General features: G+C 39.7%; 1 protein-coding gene across 1 annotated transcript in view; it reads left to right on the top strand.

Moving 5' to 3' along the window:
• The window catches only part of LOC118286526, a 78710-nt gene extending 59130 nt beyond the window's left edge, over window positions 1-19580 (top strand). Inside the window, exons 221-256 of the mRNA XM_047337813.1 lie at window positions 61-179; window positions 288-455; window positions 674-873; window positions 973-1085; window positions 1266-1372; window positions 2795-2965; window positions 3051-3256; window positions 3368-3468; window positions 3598-3716; window positions 4105-4260; window positions 5736-5950; window positions 6036-6121; window positions 6287-6414; window positions 6541-6666; window positions 7807-7997; window positions 8082-8173; window positions 8702-8841; window positions 9306-9430; window positions 9576-9702; window positions 10574-10786; window positions 10901-11071; window positions 11595-11741; window positions 12632-12681; window positions 12782-12914; window positions 13076-13158; window positions 13265-13391; window positions 13685-13875; window positions 14367-14457; window positions 14592-14712; window positions 15078-15259; window positions 15681-15836; window positions 15999-16132; window positions 16250-16383; window positions 16480-16574; window positions 17178-17457; window positions 19080-19580. Coding sequence (XP_047193769.1) covers window positions 61-179; window positions 288-455; window positions 674-873; window positions 973-1085; window positions 1266-1372; window positions 2795-2965; window positions 3051-3256; window positions 3368-3468; window positions 3598-3716; window positions 4105-4260; window positions 5736-5950; window positions 6036-6121; window positions 6287-6414; window positions 6541-6666; window positions 7807-7997; window positions 8082-8173; window positions 8702-8841; window positions 9306-9430; window positions 9576-9702; window positions 10574-10786; window positions 10901-11071; window positions 11595-11741; window positions 12632-12681; window positions 12782-12914; window positions 13076-13158; window positions 13265-13391; window positions 13685-13875; window positions 14367-14457; window positions 14592-14712; window positions 15078-15259; window positions 15681-15836; window positions 15999-16132; window positions 16250-16383; window positions 16480-16574; window positions 17178-17457; window positions 19080-19180 — 5099 coding nt within the window. The 3' untranslated portion in view covers window positions 19181-19580. The remainder of the gene's footprint in view (window positions 1-60; window positions 180-287; window positions 456-673; window positions 874-972; window positions 1086-1265; window positions 1373-2794; window positions 2966-3050; window positions 3257-3367; window positions 3469-3597; window positions 3717-4104; window positions 4261-5735; window positions 5951-6035; window positions 6122-6286; window positions 6415-6540; window positions 6667-7806; window positions 7998-8081; window positions 8174-8701; window positions 8842-9305; window positions 9431-9575; window positions 9703-10573; window positions 10787-10900; window positions 11072-11594; window positions 11742-12631; window positions 12682-12781; window positions 12915-13075; window positions 13159-13264; window positions 13392-13684; window positions 13876-14366; window positions 14458-14591; window positions 14713-15077; window positions 15260-15680; window positions 15837-15998; window positions 16133-16249; window positions 16384-16479; window positions 16575-17177; window positions 17458-19079) is intronic.
• The last annotated feature ends 346 nt before the right edge of the window (window positions 19581-19926 follow it).

The raw sequence follows: 19926 nt of genomic DNA, 5'->3' as shown, positions 1-19926 counted from the left end.
AGTCTAGGTCACAACAGTGGTGGTATCCTGCCAATGGGTTTGTTTCTGTCTTCTTTGCAGATCCTGGCTGTGTCTCATCTACCAACGGGAGCGGAGACTGGCTGCAGACAAATATTGGCGGCTTCTCTGAATATGCGACCCTGCAGGATTTGAAAGGCCTCAATCCCAACTTCTCAAGTGTGAGTGGAGACTGCAGTTGCTGCGTTTTCCCCCTCCCAAACGGAAAGTTCTCAGCTATGGTTTTGGAAATTACTGCTGTTTGATTGCTTAATGATTTCTCTTCGTAGAACGAATCGTTGTCGGCCCTCACTTCTGCTCAGTTGGCACAGCTGACACTGAGCTCGGGGGCGTCGAACGACACAGACCAAATCGACCGTGTGTTTGGACGACTTGAGGTGGGCAATGCTCTGGAAAATGTGGAGGAATTCCTGACAGAGCTGACAGCGAAAGGACAGGTACGTTACCCCTGACACTGGGGTAAGAAAGAAAATCTCGGGGGATTTTAATTGAACATGGGGGGTACTTAGATCTTTTCTAAACCTCTGCAGCAGTTACAGGAGACCCATTCACATCACATATATTGTTGCGTCCCTCCCAGTGTCCTGTTTGGTGTACTTGTTAACTGCAAGTTAAGTGTCTGCTGTTTAAGTCCTCTGGTTTTGTGATTTGAAAGGAACCCGATTTCCAACCTGCTGTGAGAGATCGCGTAATGAACAGGACCTTCCTCATCATCGGCCCCCATTTCCCGCACTTTGAGACAAAGGACTGGTTTGTTTGGTTCCACGTGAAACTGGTTCCTGTCCTCGCCAGTTTCAGTGCAGTGATGCTCGAGAATGCAACCTCAAACATGAACTGCTCCAACTACCATGTTGTGTGAGTAGTGTCTTACAAACAAGCAGCACTACAGTGCACCAAAGTACAATAATACTGTTGAGGGTACGCGTACGAATGTTTTGTTTTTGCTCTTTTCAGTGTGAGCGGGCTGGCCAAAGCTTCCCCTGAAATGCCGTTGCACAGACGACAAAAGATCTCGGGTGTTCTGCTGGGCTACCTGAAAAGATCTGCCAGTGTCATCAACGAGCCAGGTAGGGTCGACAAAGTAAACTGCGCCACGTGCTCGCTTGTGTGGGCTTTTCCCAGGGCTTGACATATTCTTACAAAATTGGGGTTGGGAAGAAAACTGGCACTGGATTTGTATCACGTTTAGCAATAAAAAAAGATCTCGCTAAATGGTACCTACGCTAACCATGATCTACGGCCCTCAGTTTGTAGGCGGGGAATTCAGAGTGACGCCCAATGGATTGCAGTAAACTTGGGTCCATTTTCTCAATTTACATCATACACTGACCTCCAAGTCTTCAACATCACTGGGGTAAGTCGTACATTTCACTACCGACTTTTGTAGTAGCAAAATATATTATTTGTCAAGCATTATTTGAAATTTGATTCATTTAAATGTAGTGATTAATGCAGGTCATTGATCAATAAAGTAACAGATGAAGCAGATCATTTGAATGTTAATTTTGCTCTACCACAAAAAAGTATGAATTACTACCTCATGTGGCAGTTTGTTTTTGCTTGTTTGAATAAAAAGCGACAGCTCTAGCTACTAGTACATTTACTTTAGATAAGGGATAAGTGTTGTTTACTGACATTAAAAAACATATTTAAGAATACATGTCTTCCACCCAATTAGTGTAAGAGATAATATAGAGAAAAAGTAATTACATCCAACTCGAAAAAATTAATCACTAAACATTAGGGGTGTAACGATACACGTATTTGTATTGAACCGTTCGTTACGGGGCTTTTGGTTCTTTTGTTTGTATAATATTACACCTTTTTTTAATAAAAAGATCTGGGGTTTTTTTCAAAGTCCAAAAACATTTAACATTATTATGTTATGTAAAAATCAAGGAAATTTCTCTGCCATTTCTATTTTTTTGCTTTTTGAAAAACTAACCGAACTGTAACACCACTGTGCTGTATCCAACTGAAACGTGAATTTTATGAACCATTACACCCCTACTAAACAGTACATATAATAAAATACAACGAATGACAGAATGAAAGCTCATTGCTTTCTTGTTAATATATATTGTATGCAATGGGCATCATGCAAGAACATTTTTGTATTCTTGTCCTAAATTTCTCTTACATAATGAGGTGAAATTTATTTTATTTTCTTTATATATGTATAATTGCGATTCCGACAACCATTCAGAAATTATGTTCGTATTTGAAAGAAAAATTCAAAACATGAATTGGTGAAGTTCTCCTAATCAGACCCCGTTTGTAAAAAGAAATGGTGAAGTTCTCCTAATTCACCGGTACAGACAATTGAAGAACAAATATTTTCATATTGAGCCTGCAGACATACCTCTGCTACTCTGACTCTGCCTGCTGAGTGGGAGGGGTTGTCACGGGTCCCATTTGATCTTCACAGTTCTTTAAATGTCCAGGAAACTTAAATTGGAATGCAGAAACTTTCGGTTCCTAGTTTAGTTGAGTATAGTTGCTCTGGTCCCACAGTTCCTGTGTCATCTTTGGTTTAGAGGAATTCTGGAATTTGGTTGTGCGTGGTCTGAACTATATAAATGGTATTTCACATAGTCTATGTTTAGGCTAATTCATGTTTTGTAGAGCATACTTGAACAAATGGTTGTGTGGGACCCTGTGAGTTTACAGTATGTTGTCAAGCCATTATAGGTTTACAAAGAGTAATGTTGAAATAAATTTGGTAAAAAAATGAATATTGGGTAAATATAATTTTTTTCTTATATCCTTCTCTTAGGCGAATGTACTAGATTCTCTTTCTCCAAGACAAAAGGCTGAACTGCTTCTTCAACCAAACAACTTGTCAAATGAAACCCTTGTGCGAGCTGTATTCACAGAACTTACTATGTCTTCAAATGTGGAAGACCTCGGCACTTTCTTTGACAAATTTATTAGTGGTGCTGCAGAGGTGAGTATCAATCATGTTTTCCTTGTTTCCTTTTTTTTACAAAACGAAAAGTATCTCCTGAAAATGTATGTCATTTTTTTTCTAGCAAAACCTGACAACCATTGAGCCAAGAGTGCGTGACACCATCCTGAACCTGACCATAATGGCACTTGACCCAAAACTATCCATGCTTGATGCTCAGGGATTCAAGTTATGGTTCCAGGTCTACCTGCCTCTGTTCCTCCCAAGCATTGACTCAAGCACATTTGGAATTATTTCAAGAAATATCAGCTGTGACTCATATAAGGAGATGTGAGTCAAAACTGTTTTGTTTTTTTCATGAAAATATTGACCGTATGAGTTAAAAATGAAATGGAAATATAAACATTTCAGTGAATGGAAAAAACTTTTGTTTCCTTGCAGTATCAAGGGATGCGACAGTGTTTACACTCTTCTCTCCGTGAAGCAGACTCAAGAGGTTTTCACCTTCACAAAGGCCTATCTCCAGAGACATTCCTCCATGGGTAAGTTGGATGGAATAGGGGCATGACATTGCATTTGCTAGTACTTATGTGCTGTGAGTCTGTATTAATCCACATTTAAATGTTTGGTGTGGCATGTTCATTTTAAATAATCAGTATTTTGATTCCTAGGTCTCTCCTGTGTTGAATCTATAAATGATGACAGACGTTGGCTTGAAGACAACTTTGGTCGGTTCCGTGTTCACGCCTCCTACATCGATTTTTTGACCTTGAAGAACAATTTCAATGGCGTAAGCGTTGCCTTTTAGTCTTTGTCAAATCAAAAAAGGGTGACCATAAATTCTGTTGCATTCAGAGTGGTGCATGAGAGGAGGACAAGACAATACAAGGGCAACAATAATGACAAAAGCTACATTCAATATACATAATATGATATGAATTACTAACTAACTGCAATCAGGCCTGCATAGTAACCTCTGAATTAAAGGGTGAAATTGAAATCATGCATTCAATTATTTGGCAGGTAACCACACCATCACTCGTGCATTATAAAGTGTCTAAGTCAGCTCACTGTATAACACGAAAGGTCCAGTGCTTAACCTGAGCATACAAGTGCACGCCATAATAGGTCTTCCACTGTTGGTGGTCGCTTACCCAAATCTTGCTCATCTTTTCTAGGCGGAGGTCGCGGAGCTCCTTACCCTCTGTCAACTGGCCGAGCTCGCTGCAGCTCCATCACAGCTGAAGACGATGCAACAAGTGACAAAAATCATGACGGCCATCAACCCTGTTGACTACAGTGCCTTCTTCGACACGGTCTCACCAGCCATTGAGGTGAACATCTGACAATTTTCTGTTTCTTCTCAACAATACTCACAGTGTTGGTTACACTTGCGCCTCACACGGGAAAGCACCATCTGTAGGAGTTGACGGAAAAAAAAAAGCCAAATGTCAAAATCAAACATGCTTCTGTGGCTAATGACTAGCTTCTGTAGCAATTCAAACAGGTCTGACAAAGTTGGTCTGTGCACACACAGTGCGTACAGACCAACAGCCAACTGAAATGGAAATGCACTTTTTGTGACGTTATATACTTAGAGTTGTAACTAACATTTTGCCCAGCCATTTATATCACAAGGTAAAACGTGTACACATTTGAGATGTCTAGGTAACTTGTGGTTTGTCAGTTAGCAAGTTGGCAAACAACCACCCGAAGCGATTCTAGGATCAGAGCTTTAATGAGCACCAAATGATCCCCCCCAAAAAAACTTTACAAAATACTGTACTTTAACGTAATTTTGAACTAGCGAGATACACATACAGACAGTAACACCTTGGCTTTATTATCAAGCTTCTTCAGCTAGAAGAAGAAAAAAAGGCCGGTAACTAACTCCTACGTGGCAACATAAAGAGTGATCTGTGATTTCAGACTGGTGTGTTGGTATTGAGTGGTAAAAGTAGAGAAATGTGCAACACGACTGTGTGGGTGTGTGCGTGTGCGCTTCGCGTTGGCCAGTGTTGCCAACTCCTCAGTAAGCAAAGCAGCTATTGGCTGTCCTAAAAGTCGTCACAGAAGGCGCTCAATGACGGCATCACCTAATTTGCATAATTGGCCGTGTGCATGTGATTGTAATGGACGCTGTAGGAGAGAGGAATTAGGTCGTGGGAGAGACAAAAACACCCTAAATATGTTTAATATGTTTCTTCTGTTGATTCTTGTCTTTTATTTTTTTTTATGTCACAATAATTGCACTGATTTATTTTGAGTGCAGTGATTTATTTTAGACAAGGAAAGTTTCTACATTTACATACTCGCTAAATATAGTGGCTAAGTTGGCAAACACTGGCGCTGGCTACTGAATGGCTCCTGGAGAGCAGGTCAGTGGAAGGGTGGGAGAGAGAAAGTGTATCATACCATGGGGGGGTCTTTTGTATTTTCATGGTTAAAATAATAAGATTAAACCATATACTGTCTATGGTTTTGACCGTTTTTAAGCTTGTCAAACACGAACTTATTAAAAAAAAAAAACTTATTTTGGGACTCAATTTGAGCACCCCTAAAAATGGGCTAGACACCTGTATGCCATATACACTCAAATACCAGTTAAAATGGAATAATTGATGGAGTGGATGCTGATTCGGGAAGACAGATGACCTTGCTAGTTTCTCAGGAAGGATAGACGAAAATTCCTCAACACCAGTCTATTGGATAAAACCAGCTAAAACTATGCCGTATTTATTTATTTATTTTTATATGCCGTTATTCATTTTAGATAACTCTTCTTAACACAATGTAAAAAATCTCCTAGGCCCACCCTGCCAACTACACAGAGGGGGTGAAATCTGCCTTCCTCCAGGCAGTATTTGACAGAGGGAATCTGTCCTCACCAGCTATGAATGACACAGACTTCCTGCTGTGGCTCAGGGTTCGACTAAGCCCTCTCCTCATCAACCTCTCACGCAACCTGGTGGCACCTTTGTTTGACATTGGGAAGAACAGGGGTTGTAACAGCAGCCAAGAGATGTGAGTATTCCTGTGGTGGTCGTGATAATTCTTGTGATGTATGTGATTTTTGAATGGCAAGCAACTAACCATTATCTGAATTTAGAATCATGTTGTTGGACACACTACACGTGACACTTAGGAGCAACACTCAAAGGGAGATCTTTAACAGCACCCTCCTCTTCCTCCAAGGTCTGTATAAACCATGATCTTACTGAGCATCTAGTCTCATGAACATAATCATCTATGACAAATTAAAATATGTTTTGACGTATTTATTTATGTGCCCAAAGATAATAGACATTCTTTTTTATTGGGTTATTAAGTAATTGAGATATAATTTGTGTTTTTATACAGGTCCAACCCCACTCAAGTGTTACACTGGTGGAAGTTTCTACATCTATCTGAGGAACACTTTCCTCAGCTTTGGCTTCCCAGATTTGTCCACGTTCACGTCTCTTCTGCCACAGACACGTGAATCAGAGGTGATATATAAAATCCTTTGGGAAAATTCACAGATGTTCTTTTGAGTGGAGGTGGGGTTAATACAATATCACTTAAGAGTTGTCACCAATAATTTTTTAAAATATATCCCCCTCTCTTTTTCTCAGCTCCTCAGTACCATCAGCACCTCAGAGCTGAGTCAGTTCCTCAGTCAACCCAGTGTGATTGACAACAACTCTGACATCTGTGTCATTTTCAACAACTACAACAACACTCCTGCCTTCCTAGAGACTGTAAGTCCCTTGTCAGAATGTTGCAATATACCACAGAGTATTATTGATAAGACATACAACTTTTGCATGTCAATATTACAAAAAAAATAGTAATCTTGTCATGGTTTATACATGTCAGTCAGAAACACTTGCTTCACACTGCTTTGTGAATGCCTGTAAAGCTCTTCTCATTCGAGTTGTAGCCCAAAAAGAACACCTCTGATTCAAGGGAAGTACCACATTTCCTAAAATTTTCTTCAACTGCAAACTGCAGGCCTTTATTTGCTAATATTAGTGGTAGGCCTTTATTATTTATTGAATGCATTATATAGTTAATACAAATTCAACACTTCTATAACAATTTCTAAGCCCTCTTTTTCCACTGGGCTTTGGTTGGGAAACATTTGTAGGCATATCTGAGGATTCTCAGTCATCCAAGTCATGCTATCTCCAGAAGTTGTACTTACATGTACATTTGCCATCTTGTGGATCCTTGGGGTCCTCTGAGTCAAGGAGTGACAAACAGGAAGGCTTGTTGTTCCATTTAATGGCACAACAGCCTCCTGTTTTTTTATACCAGATTTTTTATATATATATTATTTTCACCCAAATCCTAAACTCACTTTAGTCCAGACCAGCACGTACAAACTTGGACTTGGGACGTCACACACACATTACATCTTCCTACAAGCCTTCTACTTTTAATTCACTATAGACATTTATGCATAACACACAAACTAAACTGTTCTCTTCCTCTTTTCCCCCCTCCACCCTGCCTGGATGACATTAATTTACTGTTTATATGTCATATGCATTAACTGTAGTTAATGCAATATCTTATTGCAGCTGATATACCCTTTAAAACATCCATTAAGTTCGTACCGTTCTCAGCAGGCAGGCAGGAATCAGCATGAACACCATAGATACTGTCTTTGCTGTGTGCGCTCACGCAACAAGAGTACAGTCTCCAGCAGCAGGCAAACCTCGGCTTGTTACTAGCTACAGAGCTGAGAGCGCATCCTTGAAAAAGCCCTCTGCAAATGACTGGAGCCAATCAGCCAATATGCTTCATACAGTATAATATTTTATCAAAAGTCTAAATGGTCTAGCTTTACATTACCGTCAGTCATTAAACATGTGAATAAATGTGTATGCCACCAGGAGGATGTTCCAGACAATGTGAGGAGGGTGACCCTCCCCTGTGTCTGGTCTTTGGCCCTGAGGAGCAACAGCAAGGCTGAGGTCAATTCCTGGTTCGACCTGCGGTTGAGGAGCTATCTTAGATTCCTCAGCAAGAGCCTCATCAGCTCCACCGAAGTGCAGAATGCTTCATGTGTCGCCTTCCAGAAACTGTAAGCCTCTTTTTCTCACAGTGTAAGAAAGCGACTGCTGCCAATCAAGGATACAAACATTTGTGTGGTTTTCCTCTTAATCAGGGTCTCTGTAATGGGAACGAACTTCACCTACAACAGCTCTGAATTTGGACAGGGTGATGTATACACCACCATCAAGACCTACTTGAGCCCTGGTAAGATGCATTTTTTTAACGAATGATGGATGTGTATTGTAGGTCAACTTAAATGGATTCTATTTCACCAGCATAATGCTCATACCAACCTAATGCTCCACACTGAGACTAACTTCCTCTTGGTGCACAGCTAAAGTTATCTATTTTTCTTCATCAAAAGCGAGCTTGGCACTGGGCAAAATTTTAGAGAACTGTTTTGGCTGTGTGTTAAGTAAACAGTGGAATATCACTTGGTTTTTGGTAGATAATTATCCTCAGCCGTCTCTTCAAACCAATTTGGGCAAATAAGTATGACTTTACAGAATATTACTGGCATGACTTTTTTCTTGCAAAGTCCTTGCCAAGTGCAGCTTGTTATATGTCTTACAACAAATGTGTCAACAGAAAATGCTGCTTATATGAAGTCTCAGCACCACTGGGCTTTTATTATCATACTAGTCATACATTGAATAAAGACATTACATGACCATCAAAAAATGTATTATATTATTATTATATTTATAGACAATTTTTTTTTTTTTCACCCAGTGTCCATGGGCTCTGGAGCCAGATGCTACAATGCCAGTGATCCAGAACTAAACTCAACCTCATGGTTTGTCAATTACATTGGCAACTTTGTGACATTCATCACTGTGGGTGATCTTACCACCTTCGCCTCAACCAGTCAAGTGAGTCTAACTTATGCGGCATGCATATAAATGTTAGCCTCCCCATGATGTTCTTGTGCCTCCCTCAAATTTTATGCTTACTCTTCAACAACATATAGATAACTGGAATGGTACTCAGCAGAGCGCATACCTTCGCCAAGGCTCAGCTGTCCCTTTAAATTCAAACAAGCCTAACAAGATTGCACACATAGATATCAGATAACTGCCATGCCAGTATCATGGAAATCCATTTAGTAGTTTTTGCGTTACTCTGCTGCCAAACAAACAAACGGGGGTGAAATCATTACATCCTTGGCGGAGGTAAATATAGTTGTTCATTTAATTATGCTCGCTATAATCGTAATTTACATTGGTTTAAATCTACTCACATTGCACTATTTTGTTGTTTTAGTTTAAATGAGAAAACCAGCAGCTTTTTTAAAAAGTATGTTACTAACTTATTTGTTTCCTAATTTTTTTTTAAGGCTAAAGTCTTCTTGGAGGACCAAACCAACCTGGAGCTCTTCAACAACACAGCGGTCTCGGAAAATGTAACCGACTATTACATCTCACAGCTATTTGAATTGAACCCAACCTTCGACCCTATGAAGTGAGTATCCACTATTTTAACAAAATATGTAAAAACACACAAATAAGCTGGTGTCCGAATACATGTCTACCATCCAGTATGTTAGAATTCTTAGTACAAATGTTTACATGAGGTTTAAAGATACTGCACCTCTCTTTCCATCCAGGCTTCCAAGCTCTTTCCTGTGCTCCTCTGAGGTCCCAGGTGAAGCATATACTTCTGTGAATGAAGCTGATGCCTTACTCATCTTGAACGAGCTGAAGAAATCCTGCAATGAAACAGTGGGCCCTGAGGTGCGAGCTCTAAATGATTCTACAGTCTAACATTGACTTTTGAAAAAGTTTATATATGGATACAACAAAAAACAAACCAAAAAATAAATAAATGAATGAAATTAATTTGGAGTTTGAAATGTGAACCATTGAATTCAATTTTTCAATATTGTTGTAAAGTACACATCCACATCCACAATCTGATTGGATAACACAGCATTATTGTAACTTTGTGTTTCGGAACCTTTAGAAAGTGTAGAGTTTTAATTAAATTTAGTCTGCTAAGTCCGATTTACAGTCTGTGTTTAGCTTTAGAGATGCATCCTCAGGTAAGCAAGAATGAGATATGTGTTTGCACTGTGATGGAATGACAACCTGTCCAGCTTTTTCCCATCTTTCACCCCGCGTGTTGTAGAATCTGATTCAGCCTGTCATGGTGCTGAATGGAAATATGAGTTATTGGGCCAGAATCCCTGAAAGGTGCCACCGTGTCTCCGAGCACCTTAGAAGCCAGCTCATTTAGGCCTTAAGGGATGTGTTTTAATATTATCAAAATTACTCACATGATCGAGAAGGAGAAGGCTTGCATGATCAAAACTTATGCTATTTAGGGTTAAGCAGCTTGTAGAAGCTGAATGAGACTAATAATTCACAAAGATTCCCAGATGTGAAAAGACCAATTCATATTATATGCATGAAATTGTTTGCAGGAAAGAACTGTAAGCGTTTTTACAGGTTAAGTTTTCCTTTGCAACCTTGCTCATCATTTAAACATGTTTCTCAAACTTTAACCGTGCCCTATGCTTTTCTGATTATGCTTTAAAAATTCTCTGCATGATTCTCTGCATATTTTTTCTTACTAACAGTTTAACGTCCTCATTTGATTCTGTAGGTGTCCGCTGCTCTGGCATCCAACATCCAGACCATCACAGCAGACACATTTTCAGCCCTTGGCAGTGCCAGCGCAGGCCTGTCCACCAGCCAGATCTCTTCAGTTCCCCCATTAGTGCTAGTTTCCTCTTTGTCTACGCTGAGCAGCATTAGCACCTGGAACCCAGAACAAGCCACCATTCTCATCCAAATCATGAGTACAGCAGGATTCAAGGTGAAGGCTCTAATGTCAAGTAAAAAATATGCCCACCAGTTTTTTTAAATACAAAATGACCCTGAAGTGCTTTGCAAATGCTCGTATTAATGGATATATGAATGTGTTAAACAGATCACCACTGGATCCTCCCTGGAATCTATTGGCACACTTGTTACTGGAGTTCCTTCGGAGTCAATCAATAAAATTCCAGCTTCTGAGCTACTCGGCCTCTCCAAGAGCCCCGCCTTTGTTTCCAGTATGCTGACAGCCCCAGACGTTGTCCAACAGACCTTTGTCAAAAAGGTACAGTCAATTTGTGATCCCGCTACAACATCCAATACAGTCCATTCATGACAACTTAACCATTTAAGCAAAATCAACATGATGTGAAAGTATCTGAACATTTGACACCAGGGAGATGTTGTTGTTGATCTGAGATTAAGAAAGAACTTTACATCAATCAAAGACAATGCGGCAAAGAACAATGTTTTGTTGTGACTAAAACGATATTTCACTTATGAAAACTTATAGCAGGCCTAGGTTACAAATTTTTTACTTTTTTTTTTTTACTTGCATTACAAATGTAAGTAGACTCTAAAAAGTGTTTTAAAAAAGGTGTTTATTGTAACATTTTCAATGCCAGGTTACTATCAATGTGTCTAAATCGAGAAAATAACATTTAGGAACCTCAGAACTTCATCATCACATGTCTGACAGCAAACCTACACGCCTGCGAGGGACTGCATGAAAGCGAGTTTTATATGAGCTCACCCGCAGGCATTTTGAGTTGTGAACCTGGTTTGAAATGCATTTTATCTTCTGGCAGATTTTGTCTGTGGACACAAGTCCCGCTAAAGTGGTGCTGAATGTCCCCGATGCTATGGCAACTGACATCCCACCATCTATGCTGTTGTTTTCTGAGAGCACTGTGGACATCGATGTGATTAACAGAAAGACATGGACGCGAGATCAGGTCAGCACATGGATTATTTTTCTTTGCACAGAAGAGAGAAAAGTGGGGTTTGGTTTTTTCATTTCGATGCTAATATATTTAGACTGAGGTCTCAGATAGTTCATTATGCTGACAGAAATTAAATTTGTGACGTGTTTTGTTTTAAAGGGCCCATATTGACAAAATTGAGATTTCCTGGCTTTTTTCATAATAAATAATGTCTAGAGGCTCTGAAAGTAACGTAAAAGTGTCAAAACAGTCAATAAACAGACAAATACACACAACCTGCATTCAGCAGCTGCCTTTTTTTACGATGCCCCAGGAAATGTGATGTTATAGTGACGCAGTCACTGCCTTCAGCCCCGCCCCCAGTGCTCACCTGTCATTCCGTTGCTGAGCTATCAACAACACAAGAAAAATCAGGAAGCTACATCATTGCACAGGATTCCTAAGGATATTAATACAAGAGACCAGAGCTATCTCAGAATAATTTTACCTTTGCAAAATTCATCGGTAACCAATGTCGGACGGCTGCCCTTGACGTGGAGATGCCGGCGGACCGGCCGCTGTGAATGCGGCGGATGAACAGACAGACGGTGAACAGAGGAGGTGGCTTGCCAGGCCATGCGTCATTCAGAAAATAGTCGGCCAATCAGAAGAGAGGCTCATAACATAAGTTAGACAGGCCAAAATTGACCTGTTTCTTTGCAGAGCTCCTTAAAATGAGCTATAAAACCATACTGAGATGTTTTTTGGTACTAAAAAAAACAAAGATATCTTCTGAAGGGTATCAATACTTCAAATAAGACACCAGAAAGGTGTACAATATGGGACCTTTAAAACATTTTATTTTAGGTGACAAATGACATTGAATAGTTCTGTTTTTTTGAATGTTTTTTTTGTTCCTCTAGGCCACCATGTTCTTCGGGTCACTGGCTACAACAGAATTTGACACTGAGCAGTAAGTGAACAGTCCCATATCTATTATTTTTCCCCTCGCAAAATTATGTTACACCGGTTCACTTTCTCTTTTTTGTGTGTTTTTCCCCTCTCTCCCACAGGCTTTCACCCTCCGTGCTTCAAGGCTTCACATGTGGGTCAGTAAAGAAAATGACAACTAAAAGGGTCCGGGGCCTGATCCATGCCTGCAGACCGAGGAGAGGCAGAGCCAAGGTGGAGCTGAAGGAATCACAGGTAAAATCAACTAGAAATCTATGATAAACTAATAGGAATTGAATAAGTTGATAATTAAGATAAGTTGGGTGTGCAATACTGGAGTCGTAGATTTAGAGGAAAAAAAAGGTATGTTATTTTATGTATTTGTAAAACACTTCTTCTGTGGTTTCTCATCATAGCTGACCTGCATGTACAACCTGCTCAATGGGGAGATCTCCCAGAACTTTGAAGATTATCCCTCAGACATGCTTCTGTACTTGAAGTAAGTTTACCGTATCCTGTACTGACCTCATGAGTTGCCACTGACTTTAAAAAAACTATACATTTGTTAACTTATTGACTCCCACGTTTATGTCAATTTATTACAGAAACGGAGATATCAAGAGCACCAACTGCAGGTCATACATTACCGCAGTGGGTGCCGCAGACTTTTCTGTGGCTTCCAGCATTTTGAAAAAGGACTCGCTGCTGCTCAAAGAAGCCAGGAGTTGCTTGGTGAGTCCCGTTGAAGTTATGGTTTACGACAACAACAACAATTTGAAATGCAGCAGAAGATTCATTAATGTAAAATTAATAAAGCTTTAATGGGGTGAATATTTGTTCACCCCATTTGTCACCATAGTATCTACATTTATAACAAACATATAACATTTTACAGTATGCAGCAAAAAGTGTTCAACTATAGTGACAGCAGTCTGGTAAAGGAATTATGATGATGATGATTTGAAATAAAAGTTTCAGCACTGTTACACTTTTTAAAATTTGAATCTGTATTTTCAACTGTACAGGGTATAAATAGCCTCGATCTGAACAGAGACAATGTGGAGGTCCTGGGAAACATGGCCTGCACTTTGGACAGCTCCTACATCCAGAAAGCTGATCCTCTCATTCTGGAAAAACTCAAAGCCTGCAAAGACTTCTCTGACAGCCAGGTGGACGCCATGGAGCAGCTGCTGCTCTCTGGAAATACACCTTATGGGTACAGGAATTCAAACCAATTAACAGCCATTCAGACAGTTTTTAAAGGAGAAGGCTGGCAACGTTTGATACATTTGTCAACAAGAACCTGATACACTCTATTCCTCAGATATTGTGTCATAGAGCGTCATTGTTTGTTGGAAATTCATTAAAAAACACATCAGTGAGTCACACCGTCGAATTATGAGACTCATATGGTTTATTTTTGAGACTCATATGGTTTATTTTTGAGACTCATATGGTTTATTTTGAATACATACTAGTGCACAGAACTCTCAGTAACAAGCACACACAAGTGAACAAGTATACAGTACTGCGCCACGCAGAAAATGTTGAGAGATATACAAATGCATTGCTGGTTTTCGTCTTTTGTGGGATTTAATATTTCATCATCATCTTTTAAATGGAGGTATTTAGGTAGATTGAGAGATTTTTAATATCATGCACCAAATATTAAATCCCAGACTGTAAGGATATATCTTCTGTGTTCAGAAATCCCACCACCTGGAACCGGAAAACACTGGAGAACCTTGGCAACCTCCCTCTATATTTCACAAGAAACATCTGGGGACGATTCAAAACCGTATGTGCTATTAAAATCTTGACACTGTTTGCTGTTACTGTATTGATTCCTTGCAACTCATATCCATTTTCTATTTTTTATTTAAAAAACAAAACAATGTCTGTCATTTTTATTGTAATTTATTTATTTTTCAGAAAACAAAGAAAAGGTACCTTAAAACCTTTATGCCCCGCCTGCGGAAAAAGAAAACAAAGAAGAGGAAGCTCAAGGGGCTGTTCAAACAGATCAGCGCCCTCAGGACAAAACGAGGAGCAGGTAAAGGTTCCATTTTGGCTTTGATTCGATAAAGCAGCTGCTGATGCTGGAGCTGAATTCATTGGTGAATTAATAGGTCTTTAAAGATATGTTGGTGATTGATTAATCAGGCTATGTAACTTTTGCAGAACATTCGCCTTAGTATCTAAATAAGTTTTTGCTAAAGAGGTGGATGTAGTTATTTCTTCTTTTTGAAATGACATTGTCATTTGTCCAAGTACAAGTGGAAAAGAACTTTAAAAACATCACCTCTGTAGTGAAAGCTATGAAAGACTGTGTTTGTGTGTGTGTGTGTGTGTGTGTGTGTGAGTGTGAACTCTCAACACTTTTTCTCTCATTGGCTCACTTGTAATTATTTACAAAAGGCTGCACCGTGGGCAACATCACCCAAGTCACAGTGAGCGACCCTTCCTTCCCCTTTGGCTACGACCAGACGCAATTTAACCTCTGCCTGGACGTCCCTGTTCTGAAGGACAATCTCAACTCAATTTGTGAGAAAGTGGATGACGATGGTTTCCAGACAATCATTCTGAAGAAGCTAAACGAGGTACATGTCGTTGGTGCAATGTGGGGTGGCCTGAAATGTTATTGGCTGCTTAGTATGATATAGTATCTCATTTTTGTTTTTTCAACAAATGTGTGGAAATACAGTGTAAAAAGTATATCAACTGAGTGTGCCATAAACAAGGACCTGACTGGTTTTACATTTCTGGGAAATAATCAGGGCTGTTGAGAAATGTTCTGACAAGGAGAGTTACAGGATAACACCCAATGTGTTTTATAATTTCAAAGACTGAACAACAAACCAGTGAGTTATCAGAATGCAGCAGTCATCACGTCACAGTGCCACTAAGCACTGTAACTGCGGCAATGTTGATAGACTGTTTCTATTGGTATATTTCTATTAATGAAGAAGTATATATTTCATCACACTACCACGTGTAACTCCTCATCACCTGTTCTCCCAGGCATACCCATCCGGCCTTTCTGATAATGTGGTCAAAGTGCTCGGTTCAGTTTCGCGCGCAGCATCACTTGACGACATCTCCAAGTGGAGCATCACCATAATTGACACCCTGGCCACACTCATGAAAGCTGAGGATGGACCTTGGGAGGCAGCGAAGGTAAAGTGTAGAGGGATTCTCGAGAAAAAAAAAAAAATACTAAACTCTGCAGAAGAATTGAGAAAATCTTACAACAACCTTATGTAGTAAACAATGATATAACAGAGCCTCATACCTGTATGAAGTTGCTCAACCGGTTTCTTTTCCTTTAATCTTGTCTAGAGCAAAGCAATCATCACACGTTATCTGAATTCTTCTGGGAACACCCTGGGCAGCACTGAGCTCAACTTTATTGACTCCAACCTGTGCTCATTGGACACCAGCACTCTGAAGACCATCACCCCAGACAGCGTCAGGTGGGTTAGGGGACATCGTGTAGCTCACACACGCCGAAGCACGGCCACTGCGAGTGATGATTTACTGACTGAATGACTTAATACTTTGTGGTACATTTTTCTCTTGCATCTTGTCAGAAATGCCAACCCCCTGAATGTGGCGTCATGTTCATCTGAGCAGAAGAGAATCCTGTATGAGATCAGTAACACTGCCTTCAGCTCACAGCGGAACGATCCCATTTCCTTTTACAATTTAATCAAGCCCTCTATAGGTGAGAATACACGGTATCTGTCTTTCTGGCTGTTTCTCTATTGCTGTCTCATAAAACTCCTCACTAATTTCCTTTTTTCCCTTTGCACTTTGACAGGTGGAGCATCTCTGGCCGATCTTGAAACACTGTCACAGGAGGGCGTGAGCATGGATGTGGAAACCTTCCGGAGCCTGAACCTTAGGGTGATCACCGTAAGGATGCTTCTTAAAGAGTTGATTACAGAGTGTTTGGGACACGTGGTCTTTTTATTCGTTTTATTGCAGATATACCATAACTGGGGGAATCTAAACATGAAAGAATTTGCAAGCATTTGTAGCATTATATCTGACATCTTCACTAGAATACAAGGGGAGTTTACTTGGTCACAAATCTTATCTTGGCATGTGTATTTAGGTCTTTGAAATTACTATTGCAAGATAATGATCTCTATTAGTATTAGTATATTAGCTGCAGTATGTGAGTCCCACTAATTTGTCATTCTTTCTATCACACTGGATACACTAATATGTTGGGTATAAAACAAGTTGCTATTGTGTGATTGCGTGATTCTTTATGGTACATATTTACCTTTGGGGTCTTTATGACAATACTTAGAGAGGGCCCAAAGCTGTCAGCTGCAGGGGTTTGATGTAATATCCATTTCCAAATAAAAAAAATTGAAAATATTATGAACTTTCAAAAGTGTCCATAGGAAAAGTCATGAAACAGCTTTCCTTCGAAAATAGTGTATTTTCCTTGTTGCTCATTGTCCTGTGTGTAAAAAGCTCAGACCAAGTTTCTTTTGAAATGCACAGGATTTGTCCGTGACCACAGTGCAAAACCTCATGAACAACCAAACAAAAGATCTGAAGTTGTTTGAGGAGGACACTGTGGTTCAGTCCTGGCTGAACAGCAGGACACAGTCAGATCTGGACATGCTAGGCCTGAACCTAACCTCCAACAGAGCCGGCTTGACCACTGCATCACCCACCTCCAACACTGGCACAAATATTGCTACAACACCATCAGCAGCAACACCATCAGCAGCAACACCATCAGCAGCAACACCAGCTAGTACTGCGACAGCAACACAGGGTAAAAATGTCTTTGTTTATGAAGCAAGTTTAGTTAAGGGGAACTTAACACACTGGGGTTGTTGATGTAATTTTTCCTCAGCCAAGGACGTTATGTTTTCATCTGTGTTTGTTTGTCTGTTTGTAAATCAGAATCAGTTATATTAGGATTACACAAAAACAACTAATCTGATTTCCATGACACTTTTCATGCAAGAAAGAACCCATTAAATTGTCGAGTGGATCTGGGTAAATGGGAGGATCCAGGACTTGTTTTTCACTTTCTTTAACATGGCAAGATAGGGCGTTAGCCTTGGCAGAGCTATGCACTCTCCTAGAGCCCTTCTTATGAGTACTTTAACGCACATGGTGAATATTGTGCAGTGAAAAAGCAACTGCCAGACACTGCTCTGAGTCAATAGGATCCCTGTTAAGTCCTCAGATCCCTCAGTTTTGGTGCCAGCATCCTCAGCACGACTTCAAACTGTCCCACCAATATGCTTAAAAATATGTCTTCAACCACGTCCATGGCAGAGCTTTAGGGCAGTAGAACGCTCCTTCTCACTTGATATATACTGTATTGTTAAAATGGGAAAACACTTCTTTTGTTGCTGTGAGGAAGACTAGATCACCACCACTGGATGATACTGAAGGCATCACTCTGCCAGCACGGATATATATGTTCATATTACTCAATAATTTGGAGTTGTGTTTGGGTTGTTTATTTGTCATGCCCCCTAAGGCCTTAAGCATTCAATATTGCTCACAGTCCAAAGCTTGCCTTATGTCGAATGAAAAAATAAGACTGTGCTGCACAGCTGCGAAATACACAAGCATTCATTACAATATGTTAAAAGCCAGAAATTAAAAAAAAAAACATAAGCTCCAGATTTCTGCATTACATCTAATTGTAATTATATATATTTTTTATTTTTTACAATATTTTCCCCCAAGAAACAATTTGAAAACAGGTACATTTTCTGATATGCCCTCTAAATGTGGTCACAAATATTACTTATGAAAGAAAATGTTATAAATTCTCTATAAACAAATAGCCTACTAATGACTATTGACCAGCCAACACTGATTCACCAGCTAGCACTTTCAACAATAAATACCTCAGTTTGTAGAGTTATCATAATGGTGTTTTCAGCCACAAGAGGGCGTAAGTGCACCGCAGCCAGTGCTTGTGTTGTTGTTCAGTGACAACAAGAATATCCGCGACAATGTCATGATTATACATATTTTGTATGAGGTCAGTATACCACAGGTTTTGGTGTTTGTTTTAGGCACTGTGAATTTACATCAAGTGAATGATGCACAACATTGGTTTGACTGCAGATAAAGAAACACGGCATGGTATTGCGTCTCAGGATACGGTACACCATTGAACTAGATTCAATCCAATCCACAGAAAAAACAACCGGCTCAGGCACAACCCTGACCACATCTGTAACAACGAAATTTACAGCAGCAGTTTACAGACTCTAGACTTCATTCATGTGGTAATGCTTAAACTGGCATTGCATGTTTTCAACCTTGGGAACAATGAAAAAAAATTGTTTTGAAAATGATACGATTAAGCCTCTGTGATATAAGTAATTTCATTCTCTTTATGTTTTTGTTTTTTGCTTTGTCTCGCAGCAACCACCACAGGAGGGGGGGCGAAGCTTGCCAAACATTCAACCTCCATATTCCTTGCTGCTGTGCTGACAACTGTGCTACAATTACTACAACTAGCCTAATTATACTTGTGATTTTAGCAACCTAATCAATAATTATTCTATTTTTCTGTAATACTCAAATCCTGAGTGTGATTCATTGATGTTATTGATAATGTTATTTATTCACACCTAGAGAAAACTATTTTTATGGCAACTGCTTAATTTCTGCTTCACCCTATCTCGTTACGTAGAAGAACTATGCTACAAAACAATCACAGGAATCAAAATAATATATTTTAAGTGGTGATCTGAATTTTACTTTACATACTGGGTTTTTGAAATTCATAGCTAATAAGGACATTTATGTTTAATTGTTGTTAAAAGTGCATTTAAAATGAATCCCTTCAAATTCCCTGCACATTCTTTGATAATTTAAACTGTATTGCTATTCCTCGAATTAATAAATGCATACTAATATAAATCCGTTGCTTGTATTTCTGTCTTGAGGCAGATTATAAACACAACACAATGTCCTGATTTTTATGGTTACCACAAGAAAATCCATCTCTGCACTAATAAGTAGCAGAGTATTAACGTTTTAAAAAAGGTGGTGTAGTGGTCAGCGCTGTTGCCATACGGCAACCAGGTTCTGGGTTCGCATCCTGGTTCGAACCAACCGGGGCCTTTCTGTGTGGAGTTTGCATGTTCTCCCCGTGTTAATTGGAGACTCTAAATTGACCATGGGTTTGAATGTGAGAGTGAATTGTTGTTTGTCTCTGTATGTGGCCCTGTGATAGGCTGGCGACCTGTCCAGGGTGAACCTCGCC

The sequence above is a fragment of the Scophthalmus maximus genome, chromosome 15 (assembly GCF_022379125.1).
Source record: "Scophthalmus maximus strain ysfricsl-2021 chromosome 15, ASM2237912v1, whole genome shotgun sequence".
Taxonomy (NCBI): domain Eukaryota; kingdom Metazoa; phylum Chordata; class Actinopteri; order Pleuronectiformes; family Scophthalmidae; genus Scophthalmus; species Scophthalmus maximus.
The sequence above is the reverse complement of the archived record's forward strand: the minus strand, read 5'-3'. Positions and strand labels throughout refer to the sequence as shown.